Consider the following 20475-nt stretch of genomic DNA (forward strand, 5'->3'; position numbering starts at 1 on the left):
TGATAGCTCAAAATTCCTTATTCCATTCTCTCAGAGATCTTCTCTATATTAAAAAGAAGCTACATAGATATAGTCTCTAACTGGTAAAAGTAACAGAAAGGAAATCAAATGGTAAAGCCCGTAATGGTTTAGGGATTGATACAAAACTATTAGAATCAGCTTGCGAATTGCAACGATAACAAGAATATGTCATAGGCAGCAGCAAGGGCAGCGAGCCAGCTTCTCTTCCGGGCAAGATGTAGCAGATATTTCTTCAGAATATATGCACAATGTCATAGGCAAATCTATTTATGTTCAAGGAAGTAGCAATAAATACTTGGTTGCATTATTACTTAATTAAGCAAGACATAAAGCAGGTAGTATATATGCATCACTGCTTGAAAGTTTTTCTATTTAAAGAAAGGATACGTCCAGAATAGCACGAATGACTGCAAAATATAAGAACATTGTTAGCTGATAAAAAAGAATAGATGAAGCAGAAAATTTTTATTCCTAGTGTAGAATATTGATAAGAGGAACCTTATGCAGACAGTTGAGAAGATGTAATATCGAATCAAAACATAAAGAAGCTTACCATAAGCCCACCCATGAATCCATCGAGGATAATCCGGTTCCAGCTATCAAAATATGCATGAACTGAGAACTTTGCCTTGGCTATAAGTCCAATTGAAGTAATTGCCATGACAAGAAAATATAAGACAAACCCCATAAACCCTGTGAACCCCAAAATTCCAGCAAGAACCCCTCCGATGATAGACATAAATGTCCGGCTGCACATGAAAACGATACTCAGATATTGGCATCAACACAGAATTTAGCATCTCGGTGAATGTGAAAACAAACCTGTAATATATAACTTTCATGTTATTTTGCAAATTTTCTGCGCTAAAAGTTGGTACATCATTCATAGCTTCACTTGATTTTTTCTCGGATGAGTTTGAATCACTATGTCCAGCCATAGCTTCTTCTTTATGTGGTTTACAATTATCTGGAAACAAAAGTATAGATAAACAAATCATCCATAGATTTCATACAAACCGCAGACACTCTTGATTCCATATCTTAAAGAAACAAAGAGAAATAGCAGAACCCATATCGCAAAGAGAATTACCGAATGAAGCACAAGCAGAATACTTAAAACAGCATAGCAATATAAAATCCAAGCATTCAAAGTCACAATGTAACAGAGAAGGTTTCCTCTACAGCAGGATCATTAAACGAGTTCTTGCAAAGCAACTCAAGGAGACAATCATAAAGCCCTTATTGTGCTAATCTAAAAGATGAATTCAGCATTACCGGATGCAGAAAACAGATTTACAGAAGCATTGATCTCATTGAAATTTATCGAATTAAAGGTCAATCCATCCCTTGACTATGACAGATAATTTTATCCCAACAACTGAGATTGCTCAAGAAGCAACCATGAAAAATTAAATAAGAACAAGTTCATGGGAATGGTGGAAGAAAAACCTAAACTTTACTATTCCAATGACCCAACAAAAGAAAGGCAGCATCTTTCAAGTTTTGAAGCTTTCATCAAAAGACAGCACAGATTTTATAAAAAAATTCCAAAAATTCATCTGATTAATATGAAAGAACATAAGCCACATCAACAGACTTTCACATTAAAGAAAATTGGATTGCAGGGATGGTAATAGATCTAATCATCGAGAAATCATTCAAAAAGAAACAGGAAAATACAAGAAAAGAAACATAAAAAGTGGGGTTTTGATTATGAAAGCAGAAATTTACAAACATAAGTGAAAAAGAAAAAGAAAAAGAAAACAAAGATTTACCGAGACGATCGGAGAATCCGAGAGACCCTTCTTTTCTTTTGTTCTTCTACTAAGAACTCACTGCAGGACAGCAAACCGCGATTTGTTTGTACTTTTATTATATTTGTTACGGTTAATTCTATGTAACCCCCTATAACTTTAATAATTTCTATTGCTTTCCCTTCGAGTTTTCTTAAATTACAAAAAGAACCCTGAGCGGGTGCTGTTCGAGAGGTAAAAACGGCGTCTTCTTATTGCGTTTTATCACTGACAAGAGTACCTAAGAGTTCTTGCTCTCTGCAAAAGCGTCGTCGTCTGCTTCAGTTCCGAGTCTTTTGCAGTTCTGAACCAAAGCCCTTCTTCAAAGGTAAGTCCAATTGTTGGCTTTGTTTAGTTTGATTTCCTTTCCCCTGAATTCAGGCAGGGAAGTTTTGAGCTAGTTCGTAATCAATCATGTACTTGAAAGAAGGACGTTCTCTATTGTTGAAAGTTCAGAAACCTTCAATACCATTTATTTTGAACACAAACCCACTTTTAAAACCCCACAAAGAATCACAAACAGAACCAAACCAGACCCAACTCGAAGAATCCCAAGTACTTAGCAGATTGAAGCAAGAACCCAACATGTCTTTAGCTTTAAACTATTTCAAGTCCATAGCCAATTCAAATTCCTTTAAACACACCCCAGAAACATACCAATGCATGATCCAGAAGCTTGCACTTGAATCTGAAATAGATGGTATTCAATATCTTTTGCATCAGATGAAGTTAGAACGAATTAGCTGCAGTGAGGACTTGTTTGTAATTGTGATTGATTCTTATCACCGAAAGGGGTTAGGTGAACAAGCTTTGAAAATGTTTTATAGGATAAAGGAATTTGGGTGTGAGCCGACTGTTAAGATTTATAACTATGTGTTGGATGCGTTGCTTAGTGAAAATAGGTTCTCGATGATTTATCCGATATATAATAATATAAAGAGAGATGGTTTGGAGCCGAATTTGCCTACGTATAATATTCTTTTGAAAGCTTTGTGTAAGAATAATAAGATAGATGTGGCTTGCAAGTTGCTAAATGAAATGGCGAGTGTGGGGTATGCTCCTGATGCTGTGAGCTATACAACTATAATTTCTTCAATGTGTAAGCTTGGTAAGGTTGAAGAAGCAAGGGAGCTTGCAATGAGATATAGATCGCATGTGAGTGTTTATAATGCGTTGATAAGTGGATTTTGTGGGGAATACAAGCTTAAGGAGGCATTTGGTTTATTAGATGAAATGCTGGTGGAGGGATTAGACCCTGATGTTAGAACGTACTCGATGATTATCAGTTGCCTTTCGAGTGCGGGAAACGTTGAGTTGTCGCTTGCAGTTTTGGCCAAGATGTTTGTGAGCGGATGCAGCCCCAATATCTATACATTTTCTTCTTTGATAAAGGGGTATTTCGTGGCAGGAAGGGTGCATGAAGCTTTCGACTTCTGGAACCGGATGATTAGAGAGGGACTTGAAGCCAATGTGGTTGTCTATAATACTGTAATACATGGTCTCTGCTTAAATGGAAAGGTGAGTGAGGCTGTATCTGTCTCCTGTCAGATGGAGGAAAATGGATGCACTCCAAATGTAACCTCATATAGCTCTCTTATTAATGGATTTGCAAAGTCCAGTGACTTGGTTGGTGCATCTGAAACATGGAACAAAATGATAACTAATGGTTGTCATCCCAACGTTGTGGCATACACCAGCATGGTGGATGTCCTTTGTCGGCATTGCATGTTTGACCAAGCTCATTCTCTTATAGAGAAGATGGTGTTGGAAAACTGTCCTCCTAACACAGTTACTTTCAACACATTTATCAAAGGTTTATGTAGTAGTGGAAGAGTTGAATGGGCAGTAAAAGTACTGGATCAAATGGGGCGTTATGGTTGTGCACCTAACATAATAACATATAATGAGCTACTGGACGGTCTTGTCAAAGTAAATCGACTAGAACAAGCATTTGGGATTGTGAGAGAGATCGATGAAAAAGGGATAGAATGGAATTTAGCCTCGTACAATACCATTTTGTCTGGATTTTGTCATGCTGGTATGCTAGAGGAAGCTCTGCAACTTATCGGGAACATGCTGCTTCGAGGTACAAAACCTGATGCAATCACATATAACATAATAATCTTTACATACTGTAAGCGAGGTAAGGTGAAGATCGCTGTCCAACTTTTTGATCGCATTAGTGCTGGAGGTGACTGGCATCCAGACATAATTTCATACACTAGTCTTCTTTGGGGCCTCTGTAATTGGATTGGTTTAGAAGAGGGCATCAGTCTGCTTAATAAGATGATAAATGAAGGGATATGTCCCAATGTTGCAACATGGAATGTGTTAGTCCAATGCTTGTTTAACAGCTTAGGTCATTTGGGACCAATTCACATCTTGGATGATATTCTAGGTAATGGGTGAGAGTATGTTCAGCCAGGATTCTTTTTGGGCCAATGCAGATACGTTGCTGACTAATGATGACAAATGTAACAGATACTTCTGTTGACTAACTAGATGTACATGTTTGGAAAACCAGCAAGCAGATATCCTTGCAAAATCGGGAATAGGAAGAGAAATTGATCTGGCCAATGTTTGGACTGAGGTTCAGAATGGTGATTCTGTGGTGAATGGCAAGTATCTGCGTATCTAGCCTTCACTTTGATGCACAGAGATACGCTCAGGCAAAAGGGTGTTAGGCGAATTGGTTGAGAAGTGGACTTGTGGAATGCCTGGGAGGACATTTTAGTGCAGAAGGGAGGTGGGGGAAGCGTTGGTCTGTCAGTAAGATTTCTTTCAGCGTGATCTCTGTTTTTTGTTGTGACCGGGAGGCGGTCTGCTTGCTTGTTCTGCTGTTAGTTATGGCTATGACAGTTGTTTTTGATTATCCATGGGTTCCTAGATAGGGTGTGGGGGGAGTTAAGACTGGCCTGATGATGATGAACTCTGACTGAAAGGGTGAGTTTAAAGACTTCGTTTTTAGGAGAGGGAATGGGAAATGTTTGCTTAAAATTCTATGTTTGTGGCCTCTGTCTTTTGCCCATTTATGTAATTTTGAGGGTTATGCCACCTCCGGGATTGTGCATAGGTCTTAAAATTGCAGTTCTTTTGTACTTTTGATTGGAGTTTAACCATCGGTTACTCCTGTTAATGAATTATTCCAACTTTCAAAAAAAAAACTAGATGTACATGTTGCCAATCCTTGGTGGGTTTACATGTTTAATCAGACAAGGCTGAAAGTAAACTATGTGCCTTTGGAACCACTGGGTTCTTGCAGATAAGCAGCCATCATTTTTATTCATGCAGTGATCATGTATCCTAAAAAACATTCTCAGCCTAAATTGTTCATCCGCTTGATTGTCGATTACTCTGATTCCTGGAAACCTTGTGAGGTCCTGGAGTGTGTAATTTTTCTTTTTTGGACCAGACGATGGCATTGACATTTGTGTCCTGTAAAGATATATTTGCAGAAGAAATGGACTCGTGTAGCTCTTCCGACCATGTTTTTTTCCCAAGGCTTAGCAAGAAAACGTTGTCCAATCTGAAAGAAACGTGAGATTCAACATCGCTATGCAATCTGGAAGAAACAAGAGATTCAACTTCTCTATCCAATCTGGAAGAAACGTGAGATCTACTTCTGTTCTCTCTTTGACCTTTTGGACATGTCTTCCTCAAAACATCATCGCAACAGTGTGCTGAGATTATGTTTGTGGCTTGTTCTTCAAACCTTCACCTAAACAATTAACGCTTTAACTACATGAGATGATTTTTCTCTTTCTTGAGCTCAACTATCCTAATATCAATCCAAGTTACAAATCCTGATGGGATTTTAATTGTCTTCTACGACTTTTGAAATGAAGGAATAGCCAAATTTATCATCACAAAAGACTTTCTCAGAGACATGATACTAAGTTCCCAATGGCAATGGATGATAGGATAAAGCAAGAATTTGTCGTTGATGATGGTTTATGAGACATTGCGATTTATAGTTGTCGGACGGCAGTGTCATTTTCATGGAAAAATATTTACACGTTATTGTAATCAATTAAGTTTTATTTTACACGTAAAATTATAAAAAGAGACAATTCACGTAGGTATGTAATTTCTTGAGCAGATGATGGCATTGACATTTGTGTCTTTGTATAGAGTTTGCTAAGACATAACTGCTGATTTTCGATTATTCCGTTATGTCGATACTTTTGACCAATACACACCACATGGCTAGAACTGGCTCTGGTTCCTGGAAACCTGGTGAGAACCTGGAGTGAGTAAAATTCATTTTTACCAGGCATTGACATTGATGTCTTGGAAAGATGTTTTGCTAAGACATAACTGCATGCTGCAGCAGCAGCCGTTGCAACTGTTTTTAAAATCCCTTGGAAGGACTCGAGTTTGATGTTTCTTCTATGGCAGTCGTTGCAACTGTTTCTGACAGCTTTTAGAATCCCTTGGAAGGACTCGAGTTTGATGTTTCTTCTATGGTTGAACTGATTAGTGAGAACCAAAAACGTATGTTTGAGAGTAAAGCTTTGTTCAATTCATGGGACAATTCGCTCCTGCCGATTTTAACTTGTTCATGGATTTGTAGAATAGCCCTTGATTGATAGCCAGGAGAATCTTAACTCTCTAATTCAAATTATTTTCATTATAAAAAATTATGGTAGTACAAATTATTTGCGCTAGTTCTTAATCCAAGAGAAACATGACGGACTAGCCTAAAACAACCAGACTGCAGCTACTCAGGTATAGCGATTGGCACTGTGTAAATAAGACCTGGCAATACGGCCATTGCCTCCCTTGGGATAGAACCCTCCAGGGACGCTTTCATTGCCGCTTCCATAAACAATTCTCAAGATCTCCTCCGGGGTCCTGTCATATGAAACGGAAAATTTATCGCCAGCAAGCACGTTGCCACTGATTTTTCCTTCAGCACCCAAAATTTTGGGAACTATAAGGCCTTCATCTTTCAACCCAGCATGTCCCAGCCTGTTCCTTAGGTGTGAAATGCGATTTGTGAATTCTGCAACAGTTACCTCATATGGATGAACCTTCTCCACTGCCCGCTCATATAGCAATCCTCGGATGACAGCATCTTGGCCAGATTCTACCCCTAGGAGGCCTGCAACCAGCTGGAGAAAAACCACATGTAAGAATCAAACTCAAAAGGAAAAAAGTATTGTGTTCTTGGGGATGAAATGGGGGCTTACCCTCTTGGAAATAGCACCCTGGAGTTTTGGGTTTGCACCAACATATCCAGTGAGTCCAACATAAGGAATTACGTAGGAAGCTATCAGGTAGTTGATGCTGTTGGCATAAGGGTCAAAAGGGGGCACCAATGGCTTCTTGAATGCATGATCCATCACTTTTGCAAACGATGATGCACTCAAATCAAGTTGTGGTCTCGGAAATCCCTTCACTGTCTTCTTAATTGCCCTGCATCAAGAATGGTAGCTCCCATCAGAACCTGTCACGCAAAGAAAGAAGTAACGTACAAAATTTTTTAAAACAGAGTTAGCAGGATAAGAGACAAACTTCAAGTGTCCGACTTCTTGGAGAGCAAATTGTAGGATTACATCTCTGGTGAAAGGATCAAGATTGGCCTTTTTGGCACCAATGGGAGATGGACCTCCCATGGTTAAACTCGGATCAACTTTATCCAGGCCATAGCCCAAAGCACCATACAGGAAAAACTCAGCCTCTAAATACTCTAGATTCAGTGGAAACTCTAACAGGTTCACGTCCGATTTAGGGACCGAGACGTTTCTGTGATCTACGAAAAGCTCTCCAGGATATGCAGGAGGAAGGAGGGAGAAGACCAGGGAAGAAATGAAAACAATGGCTGCAGAGGAAAAGGCCATGGTGTTTAGCTGTCTTTGAGTACTTTTGCTGCGGATACTTTGCATGTCTACTCCAAGGCATTGGTCTTATATATAACACGAGTCTGAAGGCTGAAAAGGGCGCTGTGTCAGATGGCAAATGGAGGTGCCGGGTCAAACCTTAGAATTGCCACGTGGACGCATTGATGTTTATCAGTTACTGATTCAGGAGGACGATCAGGAAGGTTTGGTTTATGATGTTATTAAATGGCCACTGTCTTTGCCTGGTGAGGTGGCTGAAGACTTGAGCATAAAACATAGGGGAATCCAAAGATCATTTTCTTCCTAAAAAACTTGATCAAGGAAAGAAATAAAATCCAATCTGTCTTCTTTTCTATATACAATTTATGTAGATACATTATCCTTACTGGCAATCAAATCCACATGATCAGAACAAAATTTGAAAGAAAATAGAAAAACCTTTCCCTGTCACTTTTACACCCAAACATTTCATTCATTAACTGATACATGATCTCCTTACTTAAAAAGTTAAATTCGAATCTCTTTTATTCTAAATTCAAAAAATTAAAAAAATCTGTCGCTCTTAAATTTTGAGTTTTTCCCATGATTTTGATGGAAAACAAGCAAAGGTTTTGAGATCAAGATAAGATTCTCAGGAAGAGTAATTGTTCTTTCTTGGATCCTACTAAATTACTTTCTAATTTGGACATTGGACTACCGTATTGCTGTAAATTTTCTTATTGAAATGAATTTCCATCTTGGTTTTTTCTTTCATTATGTTCACATTACTGTTCATACAAATTGTTAAAATTCCTTAAATATCTTGTAACGGATAATGCCACATATTCAATTCCTATTAATCTCTTTTCTTTTTCTATTAATGGTGGATGGATCTACCTAAATGCCATTAATTCAGGGGGTTTTGCGGTGTTATTACTCGGACACTAAATAAAGAGTGGTGAATGCTGCCTCTCACCATGATACATATACATAAGATTCCTGCGTAAGTACAGACACAGCTAACCATGAAACTCTTGCAGAGATGGAATTGCTGATTGATGATTCTTTCTGAAAAGATGTTCATATCAATATAATTTCTTCATTTCATACTTAACAGTCATGAAATTTCATAAAGCTACAATGCAAACCTTCCGGGAATGGCTCTCAAACCCGAATACAAAAAGATGTTCAGACTAAAGTACCTATCTAGCAACTTTCTCAGCTTTATGACTTCGTTTACCTGTATTAGCTACACTAGCTGATTTATTATTCAAATCTTCTATGTCATCATCTTTTCCAGCAATGATACCATCTTCAACACCATTGTCTTCAAAGATATCCGAATCATCCTCCCCATCCCAATCCTCTCCAAGGTCTTCATCATCTTCGACTTCATACACATCATAATCTGCATCATCTTCTTCTTCATCATAATCATCTCCACCTGCACGAAGAGTGTGCCACTCAGGTGGAGGCGGACAATCCTCAGTGATTGCCTCATCTCTTTTTATCACCAAATGCCGAATGACTCTTTCATCTTTGTCTAACATGGTCTTAAACTCATTAATCCATCTAGCTTCCAACTCAAAGTTCATCAAGATGTAGTGGGCATTCTTAGCCTTCTTTATCTTGTATGCTAGTCTTCGAAGGCCCCAATCATTCAATCTCCATAACCTGCCTCTCTTCTCCCTCAAGAAATCTGCAGCAAGTATTTCATCGGTAAGAGAAACTTACAGCAGGTTCATGAAAGGAGTTATTCCTTTTTTCATTTTTGGAGATTATTATGGTTAAGTTCTACAAGAATATGCAATCACAAAGGTCATCTTGGAGGATGAAGGCTATCAATTTTACCCATTTTTTGACCATTTTATCTAATTTTTCAGATTCATAGAAATCTACAGTTGTTTTTAGATAGCACCCCCTTAGATATGAACTGTGTCTGTCTTTCCTCAGAAATGGCACAATAAGAACTTTTTTTTTTTTTGAAAGGCGGCACAATATGATATCTATACCAACTCTGTAAATCCGTTTCAGATATGTCCAAAGGAATATGTTGCATCTTCAAAGAAGCGATATGGGATGGGGAAGGTCACCTTGAACTTTCTCATTGACACTTCCAACCTCTTCTGCATGCTTCTCATGAATCAAATAAACAACCTCATAGTGGCGCACTGCATAAACAAGGAGAAATAAATAGTAAGAAAGTGAGCAGATATCAATCATCATTCATTATCAGTAAACACTCTACCAACCCCAAAAAAACAATCCAAGCCCTCTACACAATGATAAAAAAGTTTTGCTTCTCCATATTTGACTGAAATCAGGCCAAAATGCATCTTCAATATAACAAAGGCTAATCAAAACATGAGTTTCCTCAAATCATTCAACTCTCCAAGAAATGTCCCACTTCAAAATTCACATGCAAATCAAAAGAGACTATATTTGAGGAAAACAAAATCAAAAGCTTGAAGTTTATGATAAGTTTCTTTATACTAATCCTTCTAAACTAGCACAAACTACAAAGTAAACACAAGAAGCAGGCTTTACTGCGTTCAACGTTCAATGCACTTTGCAGCTGAAGGTTGAGAGATTCATATAACTCTTCTGCAAATTCACGAACAATTTTAATGAGCACACTGCGGGTATAACTGTATATTTGAAAAACAAAGTGGGTTACACAAACTCGGTAACCATAATTGACTTACGTTCTTCATCATCAGCAAATTCAGGGAGAAGTTTACCATCTTCTTGAACTTTCTTCTGAAAATTTCAAGTAGAAAAGCCACATCTCCAAAATTCAGTGAAACAGATTAAGCAATAAAATTTTCTCTCATAAAGCACAAAAAGAAGTACATGAAAAACGATAGCAGTTCTCTAAACACCATAAAGAAAAGCCTTGGCCTTTTGCTATTCTTAAGCCAAAAATTCTATCTTTACCAATGTCAGCGATATAACCTTTATAGAACACAAAGAGAGAAAGCAGAAATGGAGAAGGAGAAAAAAGAGAACAAGCAGAAAAGGAGACCTCCTTCAGAAGGACAGCTTCAGGGAAAAACCCAGTGGTCTCATCTGGTTTGGGGATGAAACTGTGACTGTCTTGCTTATTATCCTTGTTCTTGTTCTTCTTTGCCTCCACAATTAAAAGCTTTCTACGACCAAGGTAAGAGTTCTCTTGCGGTAATTTCAAGAAAGAGCTCTGGTTTCCAAAGAACCCACTTCCAGTTTTCAGTTTTGGAAGCCTCGGAGCAACAACTTTTGCAGGGGACTGTAGGAGTGACTCCATCGCAGGAATTGAGTGAGCGCAGAGACAGGAAGACATCACGGTTAGCCTGCTATGTATCTTTCCCCTTAATCTCGACGGATAAAAAAGATTGGGTTGGGCCATTTCTTGGGTGTTTAGTTGGCTACCACCACAAACTAATGGGTTGAATCTACATGACATTACCCTTTTCAGTGGGCTTAGATTGGCCTGAACATCGTACATGGTTGACATCCCCCGAGCCTTTGGTAAAGAAGGAAGAAGAAATTTCTCCTGAATTATGCTCCTAGCATTATCCGTGGACATTGAATGCATTGAACTTGAACGAATCTAGTTCTAGAGTTGAACAATGCGTCGCACCAAGAGCATTCCAAGGTTTTGCCCTTGGATACTTCATTCAATTATCTGTCTTTTCCATACAGTTTTAGCTTCATTGGACCTCAAAGGATAAAGCCAAGAAGAAGAATAGTCGAAACAAGGTCACTGCAAACATTTGGTAAGCCAAGAAGAAGAGTAGAAACCTTCCAGGTTTTGCAATCTATTTCATATTGGTATGATGATGCTCCATTTCTAATTATTTGAGGAAAAAAGAAAAAGATAGGAGGAGGATATAAATGCTATACAAAATCTGCATTGATATATGCTCAAGGGGCTTTCTACTCATTCTTGCCCGATAATAACTTCAACTGGATCAAGTTTTTCGTGAGACAATCACTCTTGTACGGCCAAAACTTCCTGAATTCCCAAGAGAATCTGGGGGTTACAAATCATTATGACTGCTCACCACTGTTTCTTTCCTTTTTTCCTTCTCTTGTTTCCACTACCACCACTCATATTGCTACCACTACTCTTGGAGCCACTTCCCGCTTTGGCAAATGGGCTCTCAGCAGAGCTGCTACCACTAACATTGTCAAACATGCCAGCTTGTACTGCATTCTGTAACCACTCAAAGAATTCTTCCTCTGTCATGGTTTCTTCCAGATTAGGTGTTGGTATCCTGCCAGCTCTTTGTCCTGAATTAGATCCCTTGCCGGTACCGTGCTTGGATGTCACACTAGTGTTCACATGAAAACTTGGCTTATGGGTGTTGGGTGGACATCTCATTCCCTGCAACAGATTCCAGCCGTATGAGTGTTTTATCCTCAACCACAGACACTGTAAAAGTGTGTCTGGACATGATGCAGATTGCAAGGGTGTCTAAATGGGTGTCACATGAAAGTCAGACACATTTCTTGACACCAAATGCATGAAATGGATCATATCAAGTGCCAAAGTCGATGTTTGAAAAGATTAAGGGATAATGTCACATTTAGCCCCTATAGTTTAGAAAATATCTAATGTGATACCTGTACTAAAAAAATGTGCAATGTGGTATCCAAACTTTATTTCGATGTATCAATCTACCCTAACCCATAACACCGTTACTGAAACTTTCTATTAAAATATGTTCAAAATCTCCTCATAAATGCAAACATGATGGGTGGCAGATTGACTTGATAAATACTAAGTAAACATCACTTTACCTGACAAATATACCATTCGGTAGCATTATATATCTTGCTATCAGCACAAACATAGGCAGAGGGAGCATCCACCTACACCAATAACGAAATAACTTTATGTAAAAATGCAGAACCAATTCTTATGAGTATCAACTCAAACAAGCCTTGACCCTTAACTAACTATTTTTTTCTTTTGATCTTAACTAACTAGGGTTAATATTTTAAAAGCAGTCTTCTTTTTTTTTGCAGTGTTATCCCCTCACCTCTTCATTTTTTTTTTTTAATTGTGTTTTTAGACATTGTATTATTAATTACTTATCAAATCAAAGAAATAGCAAAAGAGAAAAATATCAGCATGTAATAAGAGGTGGACAGTGCATACCTTCTGCAATAACCCGAAAAAGAAGGGCTGTGAAGATTGTTCAACCCATCCATCTCCATCTTTTGCTTGATGAAAATCTTTGCATTCCTTAGGCAAGATAAGTTCCAAATACAAAATTCATTTCTTGTAAGGGAACACCATTTTATAGAAATCAGGCTCCCTCAGCTTGATGACGGTATGCTAATTATCAAAGTCATAAACAAAGGACAAGTTAAAACACTACAAAATTTAAGAGGAAAGGAAATACCTGGCACCATCTCGCCTGAGATTTTGATTTCTTGGTATGTATCCAAACATGAGAGTTACTGCATTTTTTGCAGGCAATTCGCCTAGAATCTCCAAACAGTTCCTCCCCATCAGCCTCTGACCATGCAAATCCAGAGGAAAAGAAGCCATGTCCACCATTCTGGGCAATAAATTACAATAAAATGTCAAGTATGATGCAAAGATTGATGTACCTACTTAGAAAAAGGTTTTTAAGAACCTCAAGTAAAAAACTTCCATCCAATTTAGAAATATATTTTCCATGCAAACATGATCTACATTCTTTAAGAAGATGGATGTAAATGTAATGCTTAAGATAGCCATTTCTTGGTAATAATCAGAACAAACATTTTACAACAACATTAGTACCTTTCAAGACTCTTAACTCAAATGAACACAGGCAAGAAATAAAACACTTCACTGACAAACCTGAACACCCTCTGATACAGCTAAGAAAATGACAGAGTTCAATGAGACAGCCAAAAGTCATACACAGAAATACAGATGCACCAAATTAATGTGTTGGAAATTGTGTACAATTAGATAACTATGAGCTCAGTGATCTACAAAATCAAAAAACTATTTTGAGAACATTGTTTTCTGCTGGGAATGCATAACAGGAATGATCACAAATGAGGATACTGGGGGAAAATCAAAGCTGATTATACAAACTAAACTCTATAAGCAACTTGAACACGATTCCTTTATATTCAAGTACAAACTTGCAGGATGTATGTTCAAACCTTTTGAGAAGCATTTTGAAACCTACGAAAATAGTTTAGCAGCTCCTCCCTTCTAAGTTCATCATCGTATGCTTTTCGCTTTAAGGAATCAAGTAAGACCTACAAATGAAATTAATATTATTATCAGAAAGGAAATGTCAAACCACCAGGGGGGAGAAACATGATAAACCAAGAGATTACCTCATATGCATTTTGAAGTTTTTTAAAAGCTTCTGCAGCCTTTTCATTACCCATGTTCTTGTCAGGATGGACCAGCATTGCCTAGCAAACAGTTTGCAAAATTTCAATACCATAGACATCTTTTTCCTATTTTCAGTTAACAATAACAAATGGTGGATATCCAGTGTAAGCTGATCCAAAAGAACTTTCATAGAAACTCACTCAGATTTTACCCCATTGATCATATCACATTTCACCAATATCCAGAGTGACCATCACAAGTGGAATCTGATGTATGATCATACAAATAATGTGAAATAAACATAGGATATACCTTTTTCCTATATTCTCGCTTCAGTACATTAACATCAACATTCTGATATCGTGACAAACCCAATGCAGAATAGTGATCAGTGCAATTCAACAATCGAGCAACTTCATCTTCAGAAGTTATCTCGGTATCAACCCCACTAGTTGAAGCTAACCCAGGGCCATGATCTGCTGAAAACCCTGGGACATTTTCAGAGAATGAAGCATGCACTGACTCGTCACTAAAGAAGCCTGGTTGACCGTGCATTCCATTAGTTTCTTCGGGGTTTCCGTCAGGTCTTGCTTGCTGATTTATGTTGTTCTTTAGGTAGTAGATCAAAGCATCACTTGATATAAAAGAGAGATTTAGAGTCAAAAGCAAACCGAGCCATCCAGCATACGTCCAAGCACAATATACAGAATATATGGTGGTGATCAATAGTGCAAGACGCTCATGGCTAAATGAAAATGCCAATCCTGAACAATAGCAAACATTAGATTTCATAAGTTTGACATAGTTAATTTTGCAGATAGAACTAATCCAATCAGAAAAGGAAAAATGATCACCTCCAAGGAAGATCACAAGAAGTGTTGTCCAAAAACTTCCATAAAACCACAGGAAAATAGTTCCAAAAACAGCTACTACCAGCATTGCAAGAGTAAACCCGACAAAAACTGCTGTCAGAGCAGCCATGGCCTGAGTAATCAACATTTACACAAGTAATAAGAATGCATAATTTGTCAATAGCTCATGAAATTCCTCAAAAGAATCAATAAATCATTGTGAAAAAATGCACATTTAAGCAACCAACAGCTCAAGTCATTCCTCAACAAAATCAAATAAATCCTTTGAAAAGGAAATACAAAAATTTAGGCACTCGATATTTCAAGAAATTCTCAACATGCAAATTGAGGCATCAGGATCTCATGGAAAAAAAAAACCTTAGGAAAAACAAAGATGAGATACAACCAGGGCTTACCAAGACCATAAGAAACTTCAACATCCCGACCATGGCAATCACTGAGAACATACTGCACCATATAACTGAAAAAAGAGATGTTGTACCCATGCGCAGGAAGGAATCAATGCCCCTAAGAGTACAGTCCAACCAGACTATTGACAAGAGAAGCATTATATTTCCAAAATGCATGAGCCATTTCAACACAACGGGATATAAGTGCTCAATCTTTACTTTGACATAATCTCGGGCATTATAAATGTTAGTTGTTAGAGAAACGAAAAATGGCCTCTGCCTCTGCAGCCACTGGTTTACCACCTTCAAGGTGGATACAGCTGATGCTCTCACATTTCTTACCACCACATTATTTGAAAAGTTTACATTCTCCATGGCATCTTTGAGGTGAAAACCATTTGGAAAGCAGCCCCAAACTGCCCTTTTGTGTTTTGGATGAAGGTACCGGTCAGGTGATATCTTATTTTGTTCCCTTTCACTTGAAGCTTCCTTTGGAAGTGCATTTTCAATGCAATCCCCTGAACTACTCCCAGAAGAAATTGATTGGCCAAGACCCTCTGCAGCATCTCCATGCTTTTCCGTCGACACAATTCTCTCAGAATTCTGCCTATAGTTATTCTCAGTCCCAACCTGGTGACCTTTACTGACGCTCTCTGTAAAAGGAGTGCCTGAAGGGTTACCATTTGGTAGTTCCTCTCCTGGAAAAACCTTTACCTCACTTGCCTTTCCTCTTCCTTTTGCATCGGAGACCGGAAAACCTGCATCTGAACCCCTTTTTTTCCCATTCTTCTGCTGATTACCTTTCCGAGCCATAAAATTATTAAAATTATATGTACTACTGGAGCTTCTTAAAAAAGTCAATTCAATCTATCCCTAGTCTATCAAGAGAACCATGCAAGATAGTTGACATGAAAAAACCTCCCCTAAACAAAATCATTTCACCTGCCACCAAAGAATGCACACAGTTAACCAGCATATTTTCAAGCATGCTTAACACAAGATAAAATAACCTACAAATATTTACTTATTAAAACTCGTGCCAGGGTATGCCAAAACATATACAATAAAAGTTGCGTGCACAAAGTATTCATCAGGTTTGATGTTGCTACCCAACACCAAGCAGAACAAGTGACACGATACCAAACAGAAAAAGAAGCAACAGAGGTCTGATGTTGGCAATTGATGAACAACCGAAGACAAACCTGTATGAGAGTATAATAGCCTCGTATCAGGCACAAGCACATACTGCACAAAATTTTGGTGAAAGATAACTAGAAGACAATTTTCATAACAGCGCCAACCAGGCTTCCACAAAAATTCATCAATTTAAGAGAAGGAAATTATTCCTAGGAGGAAAGCAAAACTTGCTTGCAATTTCTCAAAGAAATGAGTTACATAAATACTCCTTTAACCAGTAATAACAGTCAACTTTTCATCACTATACTATTACCAAACACAGGTTAATTCAATAACATTAATAAACAATTCACATGCCTCTGTCAAACTGGCTGCTATGACAAGGAAGAAGAACAAAGAAACCCATTTGGGAACCAAAACCCAGAAATTTCATAACAGCAAGAGAGAAATGTTTTGAAAAAACAAAAGGGTCTGTATAAACCACAAGAAGATAACATAACTTGAAAAAAGAAATAAAGGAAAGAAAGAAAGAACACCCAGATAGTCAAATCCTGCCAAAACAAAGACTTTGGCATTTAAGAGGAAAGAAAGGGTAGGCATATTGACAATTACCTTAAACCAGGGGAAGTGCAGCTACCATGGAGAAGAAAACTGACAGATACCCAATAAAGAAAAATAATAAAAAAGCCCTAAAAATGAGAAGTAAATGAGCATCAAAGAAAAGGGAGGCTATAAAGCGTGCTATTCTTTTGTTCTTAATACTCTATAAGCTAAACTTTGGTTTTGTCTAATCTTTTTTCCACTAATTGGAAAAAGAAATAAAAAAAAAAAAGGTCGAATCGAAGGAAACGTTTTTAATAAATTAAAAGGTGTGTTCCTGGAGATAACCAAAAAAAAAAAAAAAAGAAAAGACAGAATTTTGGGGCAGTGCAGAAAAGACAGTGTCAAACACACGAAGCTGTAAACGGAACTCGTGTTGTGTTTCTTCTCATCCTAAGACCAAGATTGGATGCTGTTGTTGCGGCCTGTTTGGTTGCTGACTTTCGGTTCAGTTCAGTCCTCGAATTTCTTATTCCCGGTTAAGGTTATCATTTTGGAAGGTTTATGACGGGAAGTGTTTGTTTGTTTTTTTTTTTTCCTTTTAATTAAACAATTAACAAATTTGACATGCTTGTAAGTAATTTGAGATCATATTAATAATAATTTTTAAAATAAAAATTTTAATTCAATTTTTATTTACAATCAAGATAAAGATTAAAACTTAACGGGTTACGGTAAAACTAATGTTAATTTTAATTGCTTTAATGTACTTTGGGACAAAAAAATTGCCATAATTATTCATGGAGCTTTCTTGGCATTCCTTTTTCCTGGATATATTGAAGCCATGTACTCAGTCCTAGTTGTGTTCAATTAAATAAGAAGAGAGAAAAAAAGATAACCTCCTAGCAAAAAAAATGACCCTTCTTTTCTTGGAAGAAAACCATAAATTTGGCAATGGGTGACTATCATTTCACACTGTTGACAATGTCCAAGTTTGACAGATAATTGATGTTGAATTTATTGACATTGTAGCTGTTGCCAAAAATACATCACTAGGCAGGAATTTTCTTTACCATTATCCTAGAAAAGAAGGCAGAGGCTTGGGGTTGGGGTTGGTTTGCTAAAATTGAGATTCTGGACTAGGGGCAAGTGCAAGAACTTCAGTGTACGAGCCAGAGATGAACTGTGATTTATTTGGTAATCCTTTTTGAGATGCTCAACTTGATGAGAAACACTTTAACTAGTTTCAGGTTTAGTCCTTCTAAATATAAACATGGTAAAAAGCTCAAATACATGAGTTAAATATATTCAGGAGATGGGATGTTTGCCTCCTGGAATCTGTTTATCAAAACCATTCATGCAATTAAAATTCAACAGACTACATTCGATCTGATCATCCAAACATGTACTAAAGCATTTTCTCAGCTTTGAATGTTATGCAGAAAGCTAAAGGCATCGGTTCCTAACATGTCATACTTCATTTTCAAGCTTCCAAGATAGAGGAGAAAAAGGAAAAAGTGACATGCACAACATTTGACCTTGTGTCCACCCTAAAAATATGATTCAAAAATGACTAAAAAGATAGGAATCACTAATAATGTGTGATCTGCTTTTGCTTTCTGGGGAAGAAAAAGTTCTAGCAATTCAACAATTAAACAATTCTATAACAGGTTTTCCAAGGCAGGGAAACCTGGATGAGGAAACAAAGGTGACAAAGATAACAATTTCCCCAAGACAGAATGAAGGGATTCATATCTTTTTCGAAGTTGAACTAAGATGGTATGATTTAAACGACTACTACTGTTAACCAAGCTTTGATTAACCCTAGTGATGATCAGCCTAAATGGACTTAAAATGCTTCCAATGCTCTGATCCATGATATGAATTTGTCCCACTAACACCAATTAGTTAGAATACTGCACACAAATTTCAAAACCACAGGCATATTCTGCTTGATAAGTTGTTCATATGAAGTATCGAATACAATGAATTTTAAATGATAAAGAAAGAGTTTGGAAAATCACAAATTTATAAGTCACAACAATGATTGCAATAAGTTATTTATGTACTACAGTTTCAATACACGTTGACCACGCCTTAATCACAGGGGAAGATTGTGCTGCAAAATGCATGTGCCGAGAACCACAGTGGGAGGGTAGCACTGTTCTTCACAGAGTACATCTCCTTCCACACTTTACTCCTCTGATGGTATACTAAAACCTGTTTGTGGGTTGCCAAAAAAACATATTCACCAGTTTGAGTGATGGGGAAAATGCCAGGCACTAGTCCCCTAATGCATCTAAGACTCACGCTATCCACCATATGCCACAGTTCCCTCTCATAGTCTTTCATCACCCAAATCTTCATCCATGCATCTGAAATCTGAATCAAAGATAAACGCCCATTGGACTCCAATAAATAAACTCTATTCCCAGTACCATAACTCAGCTCATCAGGCAATGAAATCTTCCTCCAAACCTCATAAGCCAAATCAAGAGCAAGTATATAGGAACAACTACCAGTCAACCAATGAAGAGCACCATTAACAAATGCAACTTGATTCTTGTTCATGTGGGTGAAATGATCTTCTCGGAACGAAACAAACTTCCTCCACTTATTCGAATCCGAATCAAATATCAAACATATGAATGTCCCATCAGGTCTATGACCAAACGTACGATGATACCCCGCTAACACAACATTAAACTTATTCCTTGATAAATCGCATGCTAAACCAACAAGCGTGGCTTCACCATCAGGATAAAACCGGGTGACGGGCCTCTCTCTGCTCTTAGGAAGCAATTTAAACTCTCTAGTCATAGGGTTACAAACATAGTAAACACCCTTATCAGGAATGCTAGAGCAACACAACAAGCCATTACATGAAGCTCTAACCTTCACTCTATCTTTCAAGAAATCCAATGAAAATTCAGAGACACCCCTCAAATTATCAACACAAATTAAGCTTGATTTCGATTCTATCGAATCAGAAATCTCAACAAGGACCATGGGGTTCTTAGCAGACAACTCATTATAAAGTCTTACAAAATACTTGTCTGATGCTAATCTATACCAAAGTTTGCAAACAGTTTTGGTTTTAAAAAGCGACTTTACAGGCAATCTTGCAAGAATTAGTAAAATAACTTCATCAGGGAAAAAACCCATCTTTTAAATTCATAATTCAATTGAGAAAACTAAAAAAAAAATTAAATTTTGCTTACCAGATGAATAAATTTGGTGATGGGAATTGAAACCGCCTTTTCTGAGACAGAAAAAATAATTATTTTTTTCCCTTCTGGGGTTCTAAAGAATCATTTTTCCTAACAAAGAATAGTTTGGTAAAGCCAATACTGATATAGGACAAGATAGTAGTTTGAGGTATTTCGCTATGAGGTGGTCAGAGATCCGGTAAAAGTAATATGTTGGACCTTTGGCCATCGGAACAAGTTTTCAGTTACTTCAATGGCTGCGATGAAATAGGAGTGGATATGGAATTCTGGGCCCTACACAAAGTCGTTAAGGGGTCCACTAGGCATCCAAGAAATATAAGTAAATGGGCTTTTTGACATT

At 37.6% G+C, this 20475-nt stretch overlaps 6 protein-coding genes across 8 annotated transcripts; 1 reads left to right on the forward strand and 5 right to left on the reverse strand.

The window, feature by feature from the left end:
• Positions 1 to 3: 3 nt before the first annotated feature.
• Positions 4 to 1949, reverse strand: LOC18603698 (Rab5-interacting family protein). Its single transcript, XM_007035804.3, has 5 exons — positions 1797 to 1949; positions 844 to 988; positions 575 to 770; positions 409 to 428; positions 4 to 284 (listed from the first exon to the last, which is right to left on the reverse strand). Exons 2-5 carry the CDS (start codon positions 957 to 959, stop codon positions 254 to 256), a joined length of 363 nt encoding a protein of 120 aa, XP_007035866.3. The 5' UTR covers positions 960 to 988; positions 1797 to 1949; the 3' UTR covers positions 4 to 253.
• A 118-nt stretch (positions 1950 to 2067) lies between these two features.
• On the forward strand, positions 2068 to 5164 carry LOC18603699 (Pentatricopeptide repeat (PPR) superfamily protein). The gene has a single exon (XM_007035805.3). It carries the CDS (start codon positions 2229 to 2231, stop codon positions 4221 to 4223), a length of 1995 nt encoding a protein of 664 aa, XP_007035867.3. The 5' UTR covers positions 2068 to 2228; the 3' UTR covers positions 4224 to 5164.
• A 1253-nt stretch (positions 5165 to 6417) lies between these two features.
• Positions 6418 to 7708, reverse strand: LOC18603700 (desiccation-related protein PCC13-62-like). Its single transcript, XM_018118836.2, has 3 exons — positions 7332 to 7708; positions 7007 to 7232; positions 6418 to 6928 (listed from the first exon to the last, which is right to left on the reverse strand). The coding sequence occupies exons 1-3, from the start codon at positions 7700 to 7702 to the stop codon at positions 6539 to 6541; spliced, it is 987 nt and encodes a 328-aa protein (XP_017974325.2). The 5' UTR covers positions 7703 to 7708; the 3' UTR covers positions 6418 to 6538.
• A 1007-nt stretch (positions 7709 to 8715) lies between these two features.
• On the reverse strand, positions 8716 to 11352 carry LOC18603701 (Translation elongation factor EF1B/ribosomal protein S6 family protein). Its single transcript, XM_007035807.3, has 5 exons — positions 10662 to 11352; positions 10342 to 10396; positions 10184 to 10240; positions 9730 to 9807; positions 8716 to 9335 (listed from the first exon to the last, which is right to left on the reverse strand). Exons 1-5 carry the CDS (start codon positions 11208 to 11210, stop codon positions 8839 to 8841), a joined length of 1236 nt encoding a protein of 411 aa, XP_007035869.3. The 5' UTR covers positions 11211 to 11352; the 3' UTR covers positions 8716 to 8838.
• A 52-nt stretch (positions 11353 to 11404) lies between these two features.
• LOC18603702 (Chaperone DnaJ-domain superfamily protein) lies at positions 11405 to 20357 on the reverse strand. Of its 3 annotated transcripts, XM_088805277.1 has the most exons (11): positions 16978 to 17322; positions 16253 to 16430; positions 15235 to 16170; positions 14822 to 14951; positions 14280 to 14731; positions 13967 to 14047; positions 13787 to 13885; positions 13027 to 13185; positions 12780 to 12866; positions 12419 to 12490; positions 11405 to 12002 (listed from the first exon to the last, which is right to left on the reverse strand). In XM_088805277.1, exons 3-11 carry the CDS (start codon positions 16039 to 16041, stop codon positions 11676 to 11678), a joined length of 2214 nt encoding a protein of 737 aa, XP_088661403.1. In that variant the 5' UTR covers positions 16042 to 16170; positions 16253 to 16430; positions 16978 to 17322; the 3' UTR covers positions 11405 to 11675. The 3 variants fall into 3 exon arrangements, with proteins under 3 accessions (XP_088661403.1, XP_017975019.2, XP_007035870.3); XM_018119530.2 differs by lacking the exons at positions 16253 to 16430; positions 16978 to 17322 and adding an exon at positions 20127 to 20357; XM_007035808.3 differs by lacking the exon at positions 16253 to 16430.
• LOC18603703 (F-box family protein) lies at positions 18833 to 20119 on the reverse strand. Its single transcript, XM_018119531.2, has one exon. The coding sequence runs from the start codon at positions 20068 to 20070 to the stop codon at positions 19003 to 19005; it is 1068 nt and encodes a 355-aa protein (XP_017975020.1). The 5' UTR covers positions 20071 to 20119; the 3' UTR covers positions 18833 to 19002.
• Positions 20358 to 20475: the final 118 nt, after the last annotated feature.

The sequence above is a fragment of the Theobroma cacao genome, chromosome 4 (assembly GCF_053813885.1).
Source record: "Theobroma cacao isolate CCN51 chromosome 4, ASM5381388v1, whole genome shotgun sequence".
NCBI classification, from domain to species: domain Eukaryota; kingdom Viridiplantae; phylum Streptophyta; class Magnoliopsida; order Malvales; family Malvaceae; genus Theobroma; species Theobroma cacao.

Coding starts and splice junctions, on each gene's coding strand:
- LOC18603698 (XM_007035804.3), bottom strand. CDS start 959: ATGGCTGGACATAGTGATTCAAACTCATCCGAGAAAAAATCAAGTGAA. Junction 771..843: donor ATGAAAGTTATATATTACAG/GTTTGTTTTCAC, acceptor TTTCATGTGCAG/CCGGACATTTATGTCTATCA. Junction 285..408: donor TCATTCGTGCTATTCTGGAC/GTATCCTTTCTT, acceptor GAACATAAATAG/ATTTGCCTATGACATTGTGC.
- LOC18603699 (XM_007035805.3), top strand. CDS start 2,229: ATGTACTTGAAAGAAGGACGTTCTCTATTGTTGAAAGTTCAGAAACCT.
- LOC18603700 (XM_018118836.2), bottom strand. CDS start 7,702: ATGCAAAGTATCCGCAGCAAAAGTACTCAAAGACAGCTAAACACCATG. Junction 7,233..7,331: donor CAAGAAGTCGGACACTTGAA/GTTTGTCTCTTA, acceptor TTCTTGATGCAG/GGCAATTAAGAAGACAGTGA. Junction 6,929..7,006: donor AGGGTGCTATTTCCAAGAGG/GTAAGCCCCCAT, acceptor GTTTTTCTCCAG/CTGGTTGCAGGCCTCCTAGG.
- LOC18603701 (XM_007035807.3), bottom strand. CDS start 11,210: ATGCATTCAATGTCCACGGATAATGCTAGGAGCATAATTCAGGAGAAA. Junction 10,397..10,661: donor AAGCTGTCCTTCTGAAGGAG/GTCTCCTTTTCT, acceptor TGAAATTTTCAG/AAGAAAGTTCAAGAAGATGG. Junction 9,808..10,183: donor TGCATTGAACGTTGAACGCA/GTAAAGCCTGCT, acceptor TTGTTTATGCAG/TGCGCCACTATGAGGTTGTT.
- LOC18603702 (XM_018119530.2), bottom strand. CDS start 16,041: ATGGCTCGGAAAGGTAATCAGCAGAAGAATGGGAAAAAAAGGGGTTCA. Junction 13,186..13,786: donor TTCAAAATGCTTCTCAAAAG/GTTTGAACATAC, acceptor TTTATTGCCCAG/AATGGTGGACATGGCTTCTT. Junction 12,003..12,418: donor CCGAATGGTATATTTGTCAG/GTAAAGTGATGT, acceptor AATCTGTTGCAG/GGAATGAGATGTCCACCCAA.
- LOC18603703 (XM_018119531.2), bottom strand. CDS start 20,070: ATGGGTTTTTTCCCTGATGAAGTTATTTTACTAATTCTTGCAAGATTG.